This window comes from Pinus tabuliformis, chromosome J (assembly GCF_031772625.1).
Source record: "Pinus tabuliformis cultivar Carrire ecotype Pingquan chromosome J, CPIR1, whole genome shotgun sequence".
NCBI lineage: Eukaryota > Viridiplantae > Streptophyta > Pinopsida > Pinales > Pinaceae > Pinus > Pinus tabuliformis.
In genome coordinates, this window is record NC_142295.1 from 1438746756 (window position 1) to 1438764029 (window position 17274).

The 17274-nt window shown below is 38.6% G+C and overlaps 1 protein-coding gene across 1 annotated transcript; it reads right to left on the minus strand.

The window, feature by feature from the left end:
- Positions 1-9733: 9733 nt before the first annotated feature.
- LOC149232764 (uncharacterized) lies at positions 9734-10306 on the minus strand. Its single transcript, XM_089381998.1, has one exon. It carries the CDS (start codon positions 10304-10306, stop codon positions 9734-9736), a length of 573 nt encoding a protein of 190 aa, XP_089238124.1.
- Positions 10307-17274: the final 6968 nt, after the last annotated feature.

The following is a 17274-nucleotide window of genomic DNA, read 5'->3' on the forward strand; positions in this document are numbered from 1 at the left end:
TGCCACCGAACAGTATTAGCCCGATATTTTTTTTATATCAGGGTGAATCGTTAAACGAATGTTCAAGCTACAGAGTATATCTAGGAATTTAATTTATGATTTAGTAAGAGTTGAGGCAGGATGTTAGAGCTTATTTCTTTAGTTTTATCATTACGAAAATTTATTTATTGAAAGTCTATTTCTTAAGTCTTATTCCAATCCGCTAAAGATGTTAAGGTTGTATTTGAAACGAGAGGCTACCACTATAACACTTAAAAATATATAAAACAGTTTTTAATCTAAATATATTAGGAATTTATGTCTTAGCAATAGTCAAAACACCTAAAAATAATTACGCCGTAAGGCGTTTCCCTTTGAAATGAATTACCTTAGCTGATGACGTGTCCTATTATTGACCATGGATTTTTACGCCGTAAGGCGTTTCCCTTTGAAATGAATTACCTTAGCTGATGACGTGTCCTATTATTGACCATGGATTTGTTGTGTTAGACGATTGAATGAAGATTGATCGTTGATCTTCACACTGACTTTTTGTCTCCCAACCCAATGGCCTCTCTGTCTTCAGAGTTATTGTTCGGGATGTTTCCTCTAGAGGTAGTTATTGTTCGGGAGGTATGCGAGCTAGGGCTGCAGCACGCAACTCTTTTTTAGTGGCAGAGAAAAACCCAAAATCTATTCCCCATGAACCAGCTAGATATTCCTTCTGCCCTTGCGAGCTGCTTAGTTTATTATTCGTTAAGTTCGTCATTTTTACGCTCTGTTTCATTCGCCCAATCTCAGGTTCTCACTCACTAATTTTCTGTTCAAAGGTTTTATCAGAGCTTTCCACCGCTGTTTGTAGGGCATTTCAAGTTCTCAGGGCGGAATTCGACCTATCTGTTATCCACCAGGTTGGCATTAACTAACCCTTTACCCACATTTTTCGGATCTGCAAAAAGCCTTTTTAAATTTCTGCTCTGAATTGATCACGGTAGAACAATTCAGCGGTTAATTCTTCTGTGTTTGTCTGGACTCTTCATAGAGGGATTCTGTGAGGATCCATGCTCTGTTGATTGTGCAGTAAAAGGTTCTTCACTGCTCTCAGGATTCTTTTCTTGTTTGATTTGTGCAAGGGTCTTAGGCCCAGCAAAATTTATGGCATCTGTCCTTATTTCAGTGTTCCTAAAAGTTTGACCTCTAGGTACCCTGGATTCTGATGATATAGAACCATCTGCAGGCATTTTGCCCTTCTCCTTTTCACGATACTTGCTTCTGAAATGATCATTTAAGCCCTGTCTGCTTGGTGAGCTTCTGGACCAAGCCCTCTCTAACTTGCCTTCTTGATCAACGTCTATATTGTCAGATGGCTCTCTTTTGAAGCCACTAGCCTCTACTTGAATCCTACCCTGCAATCGCCTACTACTGTGATTCATACCTTGCCTTAACTGGTCCCTGTATATATCTTGCTATCTACGGTCATCATCTTGTTGCCTAGAGCCACGGTGAAATTCACCATGTCGACTATCCACATGCTGTCTCTTTTAGGGGCTATCCACTACTTTAGCCTCACCAGCCCTCCTATGTTTTGAAATCCGGTGGCGGAGATCCTCCATATTGTTCCGTTCATGATCATCTTCACTAGACAAAGACCTCCTTTCTCGCACAATCGGTCTCTCCAGAACCCTGTCATCAAAAGCATTAGACTGCTTTTGGCCACCGCGCTCATATCCCCTATTTTTATATGGTTCATAAGCTCCATGGTCATACTGAAATTCAACGTCATAGTAGCCAGTTCGGACAAGCTCTCGTTTGTTGTGCATATTTCTTTCTCGACCATTGATTGCATCTCTTCCAGATTCCATATCATGTTTATAGTAATGAGCATCCTCCCGGTGGCTTAGCTGGTCAGGTCCATCATCCACAAGTACATCAAATCCTGGCGATGATCCACCCAGCAAATCCTCCAATTCCAATCCATTTTGTAGTCTCTCTTCTGGAGGATGAGACGGGCGTATCCGAGACCTGTTTCTTGAAGCATCATGTATCCTTTGTCTTGTAGGTTCAATCTTTGGCAAAAATTGTTCGACTTCATGTGGACTTCCCTTTATATAGGTAGGCTGAGATCTTGATTGAGAGACATGTCTAGCTTCTGGTTGCAACTGGGCTTCCTTGACATTATTTGACTGCAGTGTTAAAGGATTTCCCAAATGCCCTGCTTGGAAGTTATTGGACTGCAATGCAACAGGGTTACTTGACTGTGACGCCTTGAAGTTATTTGCCTTTGCTAGCATAGGGTTTCTTGACTGCACTTCCTGCAAGTTGTTTGACTTCAATGTCATGGGGTTGCTTGACTGCACTGCATTAGGATCAATTGATTGCACTGCCTTGGGAAAGCTTAAATCAGATGGATGTTTTCCATCTTTGTTGCTTTCAGTTTCATTGACTGTTTGTTTCCCACTTCAATGTCATGGGGTTGCTTGACTGCACTGCATTAGGATGAATTGATTGCACTGCCTTGGGAAAGCTTAAATCAGATGGATGTTTTCCATCTTTGTTGCTTTCAGTTTCATTGAATGTTTGTTTCCCACTTGCCTGAGGCTCTGTAACTGCTGGACTTGGTTTTGTTGTCTTTTGAGAAGTTAGATTAGCTCCTGAAAACGGACCATGCACAAAAGGGCACTTATCACCCTTTACACAATATCCCTGCTGAAAAAATAGCAGGTAACTTTCGGTTTGTTTGCAGTGCTAGATGCCGGTAACGATGCTGAGGACGATGGTGGCACTATTGATGGTGTTGGTGCTCCTGACAAGCCATCTAGTGGCTGAAACGGAAACACAGATACACAAGTTAGTGTCATAAATAGATTAAAAAAAATTATACAAAGAAAGTATACCTGCTTGATATGTAGAATCGACCAGAGCAGAATAGCTTGAAACTGGCTATGACTAATTTATGTGAAGGCTGCGGTCTGTGTTTGTATTACACCACTGACCAGTTCAACTACAACCCTCTCCTAATGCAAAACATAACCATTACTGCTAAAAAAAATGCTACAAAAAAAATGTTACAAATAGGATCTGTATCATCATTAACAAGATTCAGTGCAGACAAAAGAAACAATTATCTTGAATAGCTGCGAGAACATCACGTCAAGCAACACATGAAATCGGCATTTTACACTGACATTCCAAGCAAAACTACAACAAAAAACCACCATTGTGCTTGCCAATACATGCACAGATTTGCAAACAGCTTTCAACAGATCTTCTAATACAAGTCACTAATCAAGAGAAGATGCCACCAAGCTTCCTAGCAAAGTCGTCGTCATCATCATCTTCTAGAAAGTCTTCAATCTTCTTGCTCATCTTCATTCCTTTCCCACTCTTCATTGTCCTCATTCTCTGCATGTTCCAAATCATACTCTTCATGGTCAACATCTTCATTTCTGTGAACAACATCATTCATTACTGGCTCTTCCTAGTCAGCCACTACAACAGGCTTTGCTCCATTTGAAAAGGCTAATGGTTTGTCTTCTACAAGAGTATCCACGTCATTGGATGCCTCAGTGTCATCCATCCCAGGAGTAAAAGTGGGCAGTTCAGATGTGTAACTGTCACCAGCTGGAAGTTCTCCCTCTTCAACATCTTTTTCAGGTGGTGGCAAGCCATCATTTCCCTTGCTCAAATTGAAACTCTGAATGGCCTGACCCTGCCCTTCTGTAGGTATATTTCCTTCATTGTCACCATTTTCTTGAGTCACTTTCCGTTTTTTCTTCAGAATATCACTTAGTGGCTTTAGAGCCTGAAAGTCTTGTTCCCCACTTGAATCATTAATTACCTTGCCCAATCTCATCTTCCTTCCTTCCCAAGGAAGATTTTGTCTTTGTTTGTCTGGACTCTTCATAGAGGGATTCTGTGAGGATCCATGCTCTGTTGATTGTGCGGTAGAAGGTTCTTCACTGCTCTCACGATTCTTTTCTTGTTTGATTTGTGCAAGAGTCTTAGGCCCAACAAAATTTATGGCATCTGTCCTTGTTTCAGTGTTCCTAAAACTTTGACCTCTAGGTACCCTGGATTCTGATGATATAGAACCATCTGCAGGCATTCTGCCCCTCTCCTTTTCACGATACATGCTGGAAAAATTTCACGTTATTGAATTCTTTATTAAATAGATCTGTAAGGGCATGAAAGCTTTAATTTCCATCATTGCAGATGATAGAAATTTCTATAATTTTTCCTTTACCTTTTTTGTTGAGGGTTGATCAAATTTTGACAGCAGGGTTTGTACTCCGATGGTTCGAGCCCGATTTACACCGATGGGTAGGAACTCAAGAAGGGGGTACAAGGAGGCGTGGCGGTGGCTCGAAAAAGAGGGAAAGATGTAATACAAGAAGATGGGGCTTCGTCGTGGGGTAACTGCAGGGGAATGGGTAATCGTGTGAGGAACAATGGGAATCGTTCACGTGGGCGCGGAGGAGGTTCTGGTAAGAGCTTATTTGTATATGGTGGAGCTTTAGTTGAGTGGCAGCCTTCGTGCATGCCAGGTTCGGTGACATTTGTTATATTTTTAATTGTTTTTTCTGAAATGGATTGATTGTCATGCGCTTTAGTTTTGCCAGTTCAAATCATCCACGCAAGGAATGCAAAAATTGGGGTTGAATAGAGGGTTCCATCATTTGAGGAGAAGGGGAGTAGAGTGAATGTGCCATGGTTTAGAGAGGACACAGAAGGCTCAATACTGGTTCCTCTTGTGGAGATGTACTACCTGGCATTAAAAAGTGGGTCTTCTATCAATCATATACGACTCTGGTTGTCCCAATGTAGAATGGGTGGCTTTTTATATATTTGAACGCTATTTGTCCTAACTTGATCTTCAAAAAAATGAATCTATATTAACTTTCGATTGTGGAAAGTAAAAGGTTTTTGATCAATTACAGACTACAGTCTTTGCCTAACAACAATTAGCCGCATTTTCATTTATAACCTTCAACTTTAGAAAGAAATAGTCGAAAAATAGCAGAAGCAAAACCCGAAAGGAAAATCAAACCCCAAAAATTGAATAGATGTTCAGAGATTTGACTGGTTGCCTGGAAAATGATTCGGAAAGGCCACGGTGAGAAGGATCTAGCGGAATCCTCGGTCAAATCTAAAGCTCAATATGATAGCTTTCAGCAGATCGAGTCGAGTAATATCTGAGCATATCGTAAATGACAACATTCAGTCATGTAACAATTTGTTCTAAAAAGTCACTTAAAATATCCTTCCACTTGTACCAGTCAAGCCCACATTACTATATTCTTATTAGATGCACACACTAACCATACAACGATTAACATTTTACACTACACACTCGTCATTTAGAAATAAGATGTATATCCTTATTTCTCATTTAACCAGCTATTATATTCAAGTTCCTTTTGTTAAAAAAAATTACAAGAGTTTTACACAACAACATTGAAAGAAAACTCCTTTTCTTTGTTTTGAATCATTTGGGAAATTCAACCAAAGGAGGGACATTTCTTTCCAACCTTTGTGTAAGGGACATTTCTTTCCAACCTTGGTGTATGGAAATTACGTCAATATTCTCTCGAGCCTTTTCTATTGTCAGCGCAATTAATAGATAGTATTCAGCATAATTTGTTTTTGGTTTCTGGTATCAAGACCCCACAGTCTGTTCATTACATATGTTTCTATATCTATTTTTTATTTATTTATTTATGTTGACTTCCACCTCCCTATAATCTCACATAGTTTAAACTAGGAGGAATAAGCAACCCTTTATACACATATATTTTCCTTTATGTGGGGTAAAACATACTTAGCGTAATTAGGCAGGAATTCTAACGGATCAAGAGATATCCATCCTTGTTGCACACACACTTTGTATGTTCACCATCACATATTACACACACATCGCTCACACACAAAGTTTATTTAAAATCTGTACAAAGGGTATTCCATTCCGTCTTGCACTGTTGGGTGATCTTGCAGGGAAATATAGATTTGAACTTGGTTTTTTTTAATTTTATTTTTCACACCAAAAGTGAAAGTAAGACTCCTTAAAAGCAACCTTAACTTCAACTCATCTATTCTTTCAGCAAGGTCCACAAAAATAAATTGATAGTTTTAGTTAGGACCACAGGGGTAGGCATCCAAATAATCCATTGTGGTTGTTTCAAATTGAAACAAAGAAATTGTCTTTTTAGGGAGCTGAAAATCCTCCACAACCTGGTGACAAAAATTCAGTGATGAGAAGAAACTCATGAAGGAGAAAGGCATAGGTTGTGGATTATAATGGGCCTCATTGAATTGCCTAGTTCTTAGTATGGATTTCGGGTCTAATGTTGACAACCAGAAGTTGATATTCTCTCATCCCCACTACACGAAGGTAGCTTTGTTGCCAAACATAGGGAATATTTCCCTATAGGTGGTAGGGGCGGGAGCACTTGCGCCTGGTGTGGATTTCAAATGATTGCTAGAAGCGTTTCCAATTTCTCAAATATATGGCCCCAATACCCCTTATGATAACCCTTCATCCATATCTTTGTTGATTTTTCGATTGGTGGCTTGAGACCCCACTGTTGTAAAAATATCACAAGTTTTCATTGCAGTTAGCAAGCGTAAGTCCTTGTTTAAGCCCCATCTGCTTGGTGACCTTCTGGAACAAGCCCTCTCTAACTTGCCTTATTGATCAGATTCTATATTGTTAGATGGCTCTCTTTTGAAGCCACTAGCCTCTATTTGAATCCTACCCTGCAATCACCTACTACTGTGATTCATACCTTGCCTTAACTGGTCCCTGTATATATCTTGTTGTCTACGGTCATCATCTTGTTGCCTAGAGCCACGGTGAAATTCACCATGTCGACTATCCACATGCTGTCTCTTTTAGGGGCTATCCACTACTTTAGCCTCAACAACCCTCCTATGTTTTGAAATCCGGTGGCAGAGATCCTCCATATTGTTCCGTTCAGGATCATCTTCACTAGACAAGGACCTCCTTTCTCGCACAATCGATCTCTCCAGAACCCAGTCATCAAAATCATTAGACTGCTTTCAGCCACCACACTCATATCCCCTGTTTTTATATGGTTCATAAGCTCCATGGTCATACTGAAATTCAGCATCATAGTAGCCAGTTCGGACAAGCTCTCGTTTGTTGTGCATATTTCTTTCTCGACCATTGATTGCATCTCTTCCAGATTCCATATCATGTTTATAGTAATGAGCCTCCTCCCGATGGCTTAGCTGGTCAGGTCCATCATCCACAAGTACATCAAATCCTGGCGATGATCCACCCAGCAAATCCTCTGATTCTAATCCATTTTGTAGTCTCTCTTCTGGAGGATGAGACGGGCGTATCCGAGACCTGTTTCTTGAAGAATCATGTATCCTTTGTCTTGTAGGTTCAATCTTTGGCAAAAATTGTTCAACTTCATGTGGACTTCCCTTTATATAGGTAGGCTGAGATCTTGATTGAGAGACATGTCTAGCTTGTGTTTGCAACTGGGTTTCCTTGACATTATTTGACTGCAGTGTTAAAGGATTGCCCAAATGCCCTGCTTGGAAGTTATTGGACTGCAATGCAACAAGGTTACTTGACTGTGATGCCTTGAAGTTATTTGCCTTTGCTAGCACAGGGTTTCTTGACTGCACTTCCTGAAAGTTGTTTGACTTCAATGTCATGGGGTTGCTTGACTACACTGCATTAGGATCAAGTGATTGTACTGCCTTGGGAAAGCTTAAATCAGATGGATGTTTTCCATCTTTGTTGCTTTCAGTTTCATTGACTGTTTGTTTCCCACTTGCTTGAGGCTCTGTAACTGCTGGACTTGGTTTTGTTGTCTTTTGAGAAGTTAGATTAGCTCCTGAAAACGGACCATGCACAAAATGGCACTTATCACCCTTTACACAATATCCCTGCTGGAAAAATTAGCAGGGAACTTTCGGTTTGTTTGCTGTGCCAGATGCCAGTAACGATGCTGAGGACGATGGTGGCACTATTGCTGGTGTTGGTCCTCCTGACAAGCCATCTAGTGGCTGAAACAGAAACACAGATACACAAGTTAGTGTCATAAATAGATTAAACAAAAATTATACAAAGAAAGTATACCTGCTTGATATGTAGAATCGACCAGAGCAGAATAGCTTGAAACTGGCTATGACTATTTTATGTGAAGGCTGCGATCCGTGTTTGTATTACACCACTGACCAGTTCAACTACAACCCTCTCCTCATGCAAAACATAACCATTACTGCTAAAAGAAAATGTTACAAATACAACACAGGTATATACAATTGTTTTCTCTAAAATGCAAAATTGATCGCAACTTAAGCATTTGCTCTTTTGAAAACCATTTTCCAGGTTTACATGAACGTTGAATTATCAAAAATGTCCTCAAAGTCTCTCAACCTAACATTGTTCGATCAAACTGTCCTGAAAGTCTCAAGCTAACAGATTTTGCCGAGGTTTCTGTAAATATTTTTGTGCATATTTATATTATTAATGAAATTCCCTAGTACAGTAAAAAATGTGCTAGATGCGTCTTCCAAAATCCATCCCAATATATACTTTAGCCAAGTGTACACCAATTACAACACTGTCCATAGATCTACTCTACTTTCTGTGAAAAAGGGTTGTTTCAACCTTTGAATAAGAAAATATTGCATCAATTCTACATACAGTTGCAGCAACGCCGCCACTTTCTGGAGCTCCCAAAAAATAGAATTGAACAAAGGCTTATAATTCCCAGTTATTCAGTGGATGATTGTCCCATTTTTAATGGAAATGATGGCATTTACACAATAAAATAATGAATTAGGTTTTTTTAATGATAAAATAATGAATCTTTTTAGTGGGCACATTTCGGCATAGAATCTCACAAAGCTGCATAAATTTTATTTGGAGATGTCATGTTCATTCAACTGGCCAGACAACCAACGTATTATAATAATATAATTTATTTAATAGAGGAATTGTAAGGATACTTCACGAACAACTTCAAATGCAACAATTTCTTTTACAGAACATGAAAAACCATAAATATCCCAATACTATATAGTATATACCCATTTTATATCCACCACAAATTAATAAATATATTAAAACAAAAAAAAATACCAAGGTATCTTCAGCTATGGAGACATCAAAATAATTAACCCATGGTGTTACTCGAATAGAAAAATACTTTCATGTAATTCAAATATTATTGAAATTTTGGAATGATCAGAAGCAACTGTAAAAATTTCCAAGACAAACTGTTCGCATTACAATGACAATATGAAAACTAAAAAACAATCATCTGCCAGTTATTTAATACTCAATGCCTTAAAATTCTGCAGATTATAGGAGGAATCACCTATTGTTCACAGTTGCAGCTGCAAAGTGTTATCGTCTTCATATAATTAAGAATATTTACCAAAGTCTACATTATTCAAATGCTAGTAGCTGCAAATGCCAATGAGGTAATTGATTCAAAGGCATCATTGATCCCTCTGTTGAGAAGCATAATATGTTCTAAAATTAAGTTATGATATTTGCTTCTGCATAGGCTCCTCTATAATATTAAACAAATAGGATCTGTATCATCATTAACAAGATTCAGTAGAGAATAGCTGCGAGAAAATCATGTCAAGCAACACATGAACACTGACATTCCAAGCAAAACTACAACAGAAAACCATCATTGTGCTTGCCAATACATGCACAGATTTGCAAACAACTTTCAATAGATCTTCTAATACAAGTCACAAATCAAGAGAAGATGCTACCAAGCTTCCTAGCAAAGTCATTGTCATCATCATCTTCTAGAAAGTCTTCATCTTCTTGCTCATCTTCATTCCTTTCCCACTCTTCATTGTCCTCATTCTCTGCATGTTCCAAATCATACTCTTCATGGTCAACATCTTCATCTTCATTGCTGTGAACAGCATCATTCATTACTGCATCTTCCTGGTCATCCACTACAACAGGCTTTGCTCTATTTGAAAAGGCTGATGGTTTGTCTTCTACAAGAGTATCCACGTCATTGGATGCCTCAGTGTCATCCACCCCAGGAGTAAAAGTGGGCAGTTCAAATGTATCACTGTCACCAACTGGAAGTTCTCCCTCTTCAACATCTTTTTCAGGTGGTGGCAAGCCATCATTTCCCTTGCTCAAATTGAAACTCTGAATGGCTTGACCCTGCCCTTCTGTAGGTATATTTCCTTCATTGTCACCATTTTCTTGAGTCACTTTCCGTTTTTTCTTCAGAATATCACTTAATGGCTTTGGAGCTTGAAAGTCTTGTTCCCCACTTGAAACACCAATTACCTTGTTCAATCTCATCTTCCTTCCTTCCCAAAAGCCTATTCACATTTCAATATTCTTCCACACACTATGCCTTACGGCGTTTCCTTTGCAACATTAGGTGCAAATGCTAGTAATATATATTATTAATAATATATATTAATATGTATTGTGCTATAAGGTGTAGAATAGATGATGATGGGTGTACTATTAAGTTATTATGTGATGTGAACATCACCAGTTTGAAGTCTTGTGGCCAAAAGTCTGGTTATGTTAAGGGTCAGTGTGGCCCAGGCCATGTGTGATCCCTAGGTGATTTTGTCTGATTGTGCCCCTAGATTGTGATTTATCAAGCCAAAGGTTAAGCCTATAATCATCTCTAGAAAACATAGACAACTTGGCAAACTATATATACATATGTGCCTTATAAAATATGTATTATATATATTAATAATTTCTATCATAGATTTAATATATATATATATATATATATATATATATATATATATATATATATATATATATATATATATATATATATATATATATATATATTAAATATATGGGTTAATTTTTATATTTTTTTATGATAATATAGTAGTATAATTATTATGTTAGGTTAACATTCATCCTCTTTTTAGTTTGGTTATGTTATTTTTCTAGTTGTTGGTGCTTTGTGTCTCTTGAGGAGTTTTATATTACCTAGGTTCTCGCAGTGGAGTGGTATGGCGCAAGTGGTCTTCTATTATTTGGGCTAATGCTGGAGTTCGTGTTTCAGTGGTGGGATCGTGGGAGCGTCACCCTTGGGTTCTTTTCCTTACGACTTTTGGGTGGGCCACTGTGGGTGAATGACAAGCAGCTCACTTGGTGTTCGTCGTGGTGTTATGGGCATGGACTCGATCTAAGTTTCATTATTCTCTTGTTTGGTTTTAAGCCTGAGATGTTTGAAAGACAAGAATTTTGTATGTATGTATGTAATCAGTTTAAGTTGGCATAAGTGGAAAAGTTTGAAAATTGTTTCCTAGAACTCCTTCTATGTGCATAAGACTATCTATGTATCTCAATTTTCTTGATTAATACAAAGTTTTTAGATTTACGAAAAAAAACAGTCATCCCCTTTTTAATCCTATATTTTCATTAATATATTTATTTTATTATATAATTTCAAATAAAAAAATTTAATTAAAATTTACCTTCGATTAAACTAATTTATTTTATTTAATAATTATTTTCACGTTTAATACTTTTTTTAATATTTTTTGACTTTTTTGCTTTGGTCAATATTTTCATTAATTCTTTTGAACGATTTATTCTTGATTGTTGAAATTCTCATATTTGACCTCCTAACGTTAATATAACCTAATGCCTCTTCTCCTTTCTGACCCTGCATCTCTCACTTATTTATCTCTCAACTCCTGATCAAATTTCGTATCCTTGTCTTGAGGATGACCCACACTTGCTAGCTCGAAACATTGACAATCAAAATGTTTGATGTGAATAATCGAGAAATGCTTGAACATAATTTTAATCATAAAACTTACGATAACATGTTTAAACAAACCATTGAGAAAAAAGCATTGGTTATAAAATAATTTAAAACTCATTTCAATGTATATTGTGTTTTAGGAAGTCAAAATTTATTAACCATTTCACTGTGTATAAAGTTAAATATTTTATAATTTTAATTTTTGTCGATTTATATTTATATTTTTTTATTTAAAATTAAAATTTTAATTATTAAAAACATTATTTTAAATGGATATATATATATATAGATATATATATACCATTTCACTGTGTATAAAGTTAAATATTTTATAATTTTAATTTTTGTCGATTTATATTTATATTTTTTTATTTAAAATTAAAATTTTAATTATTAAAAACATTATTTTAAATGGATATATATATATATATATATATATATATAGAGAGAGAGAGAGAGAGAGAGAGAGAGAGAGAGAGAGAGAGAGAGAGAGAGAGATAGATATATATGTATGCATGTATGTATGTATATGTATATAAGTTGAAGAGCTTCTACTAAACCAAAAGATTGCATTTTTTTATTACATTTTCTCAAAACCTTATCGACCTTACTCTTACTAGATTTATCGGCCAGTAGGTGACTCCCAAGACAAATAGCTAACTACCAAAACAACGTCATTAACCAAAAATTAAAAGGCAAGTGATACGAAAAGACCTTCAAAATAAGATCGCAACCAATGACCATTAGGAATCAAAGGAATTCATCACCAAAGCACTTGCAACATATTCAGCATGTCCTTCACATTATGTGGCAGCACAATCTATGTGTTGGCCTTGCAAAATGCTCTTTTGGCATGGTCAAGGTCCAATATCTAGGTTAAATTAATGATGAACAAGGTGTGCATGTGGATCCAACTAGCATCTAAGTCATTTGGAACTGATAGGCCACAATGGCTCTAACTGAGCTTCACGACCTCTTTGGCCTTGCTATTTCTATCGAAGATTCATGTTGGGGTTCTCTCATATCACTTGGCCCTTAAGTCAAATTACCAAGGGTAGAGAAAAATTAAAGTTATTTTGGTCCTATTGATGGCGCTAGACCCACCAGCATGTTAGGGGATCTCCCCGGTAAGAAGTCCCAACTAGACCTCAGACCATTTGGAGTAGGTCCCAGGAGTGGGTAGTAAAGCTATGCCTTGACTACGATAGCGCGTAGAGGTAAGTGTGTTATCTTTTTCGGAAGCAAGTGTTTGACCTTGTAATGAGTCAAGAGAGATGCATGGGGGTTCTAACACATGAAGGGGAAAAAGAAGTGTATCCCTTAGAAGCCTGTAATAGTACACAACCTGGAAGGAACACATGAGTTGAATGACATCACAAGCTGGAAAGCGGAATAGTCAACAATCCAAAGTCACGGGTTAAACCAACAACACGACTTCAACAAGTTTCATATAATCATATATAAAACAATTCATACAAAAATGCATCAATTAAATAACATACATTGTTAAAGTAACCATAATAGTCAAACTACAATAACAACATATGCATGAAGACGTGTTGGCTCTGTTACATTATATAAAGTGAAAGTTTCATCCATACATACACCATTGACAACCACTAGCCTCAATAGTGGAACATTACAGTCAACATTGCCTGCTCTTCCAAAGAGATGTACTCACTCTACGTTGTGGAGAAGCCAAGGCTCGTCAGAATACTCTCCATGCCTTCTCTAAGCAATGCCTAGCCAAAAGCTTGGCTCCCAAAAGCTCGTTCTATGAGTTATGAGGTTCTGTTTATAACAAAAGGTGGGGTGACCCTTGATATTCCCCCTTGTGACTCCTCGAATACCCTTAAGACTCTTCAACTTCATTACATAACTCTTTACATTACATATGACTGTTTGCATTCCAGTAATGACACTTGGAATTTCACTTTACATCATGTTTACAATAATAATACATTTTCCACATATACCCATGTGGGACAAAAATAGGCTTGAGTCAACCAGACAAGACAACACTAAGACTCAGACAGTTGTGGAAAGACCAACTCATCAACATTCTCTCTGTGATCTTCGATGACGAATTGATGCCGAGCTTGGTATTGCACAATGGTGTTTGCATACTCTTGGATGATGTCTTTCTGGAAATGGACTCTTGCCTCCATCGCTTTTGGGTATACTAATCTGGAACCTTTTTCCAACTTGTCCTGTAACATGTGCATCTTAGTCCTGAACATGGTTAGACCGATGACATATCTTTGGAATTTCTCTATGCTGATCTGCAATCTGCGTTGGTGGCCATGTGCATCAATTGATCAAAGTACGCGTCGAGCTCCAGTCGGACTTGTTTCTTATCTTTGGCTTCTATGAGTGTTCCAATTGACGAGGTGCCATACTTTCTCACCAAAACATCCAAACTCCTAAACAACTGTGTGTACAAAGCCTCAACATTGGTGATGAGCAGCGGGAGTTCCTCATAGTTTTGGGCCAGACTCCAGATGCATGCTTTGTCCAACTCTACCTATGGCTTCATCATCTTGGGCAAGTGAGGAAGGGCTCCCTTGTACCTCATTGTCCATGTCTATACATGATCAATAGCGGCATGTATGTCTGTGAGTGTGCACGCTATATTGATGCAGCGCTGCTAATGACCATGTAGATTGACAATTGCCTTGTGCATGGTGACAAACATGTCATACGGTCTCTGCATGACTGTCTCAAGAGCTGACACTTTAGAAAGTATCACTTTCTTCATCTCTACTCTAGCGGATCCTATTGATTGTTCCTCTCTCTCCTTGGTTGCTTGCAATTCCTCAGCCATGTGCTCATTTTTTGCTATCAAGAACTTCACACTTGAGCTCGTGGCTTCGGCATAAGCCTTTGTAGCATCGACCAAGGTAGTTGGATGTCTTCACACATCTGGGACAATCACCCATTCTTCAAAGTGCACAGGTGATGCATGTTCATCCGAGATGTGTGCTCTACGTGTTGTACAACTTTTTGTTGTGACTCATCAAGGGCTATGTTGTACACGTATGTTCTTGGATCATCCTCAAGAATAATGGTATCCCATTGTTCACTTGGGACTTGCTCTGTTGTTGGAGCTAGTGAAGCTTGTGGGGTGACCTCGGTTGCTTTTGGCATGACATCAATGTCTTGATCTTGTTTTTGTTGTTCCATCTTAGAGCCCATATGTTCATCCATCGGTTCATCATGTTGAGCAAGTTCATGTTCCTATGGGTACTCACCCTATTCATCATCCGCCGCTAGTGGATCTAAGTCTTCAACTTGTATTGCTTTAGTTTGAACTTGTCTGAGCACCTTGCACTTCCTCCTATTCTTGTTCTTCTTCCTGTCCCTACTACGCTTCCTTCTCTCTTCGGTGCAGCTCTTGTTCTACTTTTATCTTCTTCTCTACTTCCTACAACTTCCTCTTTGTCTCTTCCAATCTTTACTTATCTATTATTTTCCGCGCTCCTCCCTTGTCGTGTTGTTGCCTCTTTGTTTCTATCTCCAAATATACTCTCTCAACAAGTGGATCTTCCTTGAACTTGTAGCTTTCCTTTGCCTCTGCACTTTCAACAATCTTCATCTTTCCTTTGTCTTGTGAAAGTTTGTTGCTTGCTACTATTGTTGTTGTTGCTCCCTGTGGTGCTACTACCTTGAGTGCTACTAGCTACTATACTGCCATGATGACCGGTCGTTGAGCCTAGAGGAGTTATAGCAATATCTCTAAGGGTCTTCCTTTGACAAATGACACGCCCCATGGATCCAAGGATAGTACACTCTCATACAATGTTCCCTACAAAAGCCATATGGATCATACGGATTGAAACTCTTGGTGTCGAACTTAAACTTCTTGAAGTCCTCGACCTTGGCATTCACTTCTTATAAACTTTGGATCGTGTACAACTCAATTCGCAAAGGAAGCATAGGCCATGGTGCCTTCTTCTTCCTGTTCAGTCCAACTGATAACCCTGTCGAGATGTGGTATGCAACCTCCTGCATGACCATATTGTCCGTGGAAAACTTTGGCAACAAATGTGGAGCCTTCTCCGCATTGTACATCTTGATGAAGGTGCCATCGGGTGAGGTGTACCAATCTGCAATGTTCAACAATGCCTCCATTGTTGCCTGAGACATGCAAGGTGGATCTTGTTCAAATATCATCATGTACAAAGGGGAAACAAAGCAGTCAGATAGTCTAGCCATGACTCCTCGGTAGCTTCACTCTGAGAGAAATTTACAATATACGTTCACAACATTCTTTGAAGGTGTCCATGACCAAACCATGCCAAGAAACTGTTGAGAGGCACAGATTGCATCAAGCAGGTAGGTGGACATGAATAATCTTGCTTGTTGATCCATGGGCGAACTCCGAGCATTCGATACATGCACTTTCAGTTGAAGAGCCAACATGTCGGACCAGCTAAAATGCTTTCCTTCACTTGCTAGATGATCCAACATAATAACCCAACTATGTGGGAAGGTCTCCATACTCTCCTGGCCATACAAGTGAGATGTAAAGACGACCAAGAGTTGGTAAGCCTTCCTCAGTGTCTTTGTCTTGTAGATCTGGTTGGGTGTCGTCCTTGTTATCACTTTGTAAATCCCTTTAGATTGAAGAAAGGGTCACAGAGGTAACTGTTACACTAAAAAATGTCACCATGACTATTTACAGTTAGGATGGCTCTATCAACAGTCATGCTACCCTCTTAGGCAAGTCTTATGCCTCTGCTCTCCATGTCAAACTCCAAAAAAGAGAGAAAGTCTTTCTAAATGTATTTATCTTTGGGGACGCAGGTTCTCTCAACCTTACCTGCGGGTACACACCCAATGTTCACAAAAGCTGCGTCTTTGGACGCTTTGTATGTAAAGGGGCAGATGCGTCCCCCTGTAAAGGTTAAAATGCGCAAGTTTCATCTTTAAAAAGTCACTTGTGGTCATTTCTAGAGCATTCTAGAAGGTTGTTCGACGTGTATTGAGCGCCTCCAGATGGTTCATGCACTCCTACCAAAGAGGAACTTATCCCATCAATAAGGGAGCTATCCCATCCAAAGAGGGGATTATCCCATTGATGGTGGACCTGATTAACTTCCTCTTAAGCACTATAAATACAGCCATTGGGCCAGAAGGAGAAGAGGTTGAAAGCTATACATTTCTAAGGGTAAATGCTGCAGGAATTAGGACTCCCATTTAGAAGCTTGTGAGGAGAGATTGCCATCTTTGCTTGTTCTATTTGGAAGTGGGTGAGCTTTGTCAAAGTAAAGGAGAACTCTTGATGGACCCTGGGAGGGACTTGCACAACACCAAGGCTTAGGTTGTATTTGTTCCTTTTGTTACCTATTAATGCAAATGAGTCCGTTCTTCTCAATAACTTGTTATTCATGAGTTGTTTCATGTACTCCTTGGTCTATGTGTTAAATATGTTTTATTCTATGAGATTATCAAGTGCTATTTAATCGTTTGATTGTTAGTGTATGCAGGTTTCAAAGTGAAGGAGGAGCTCATCCAGATC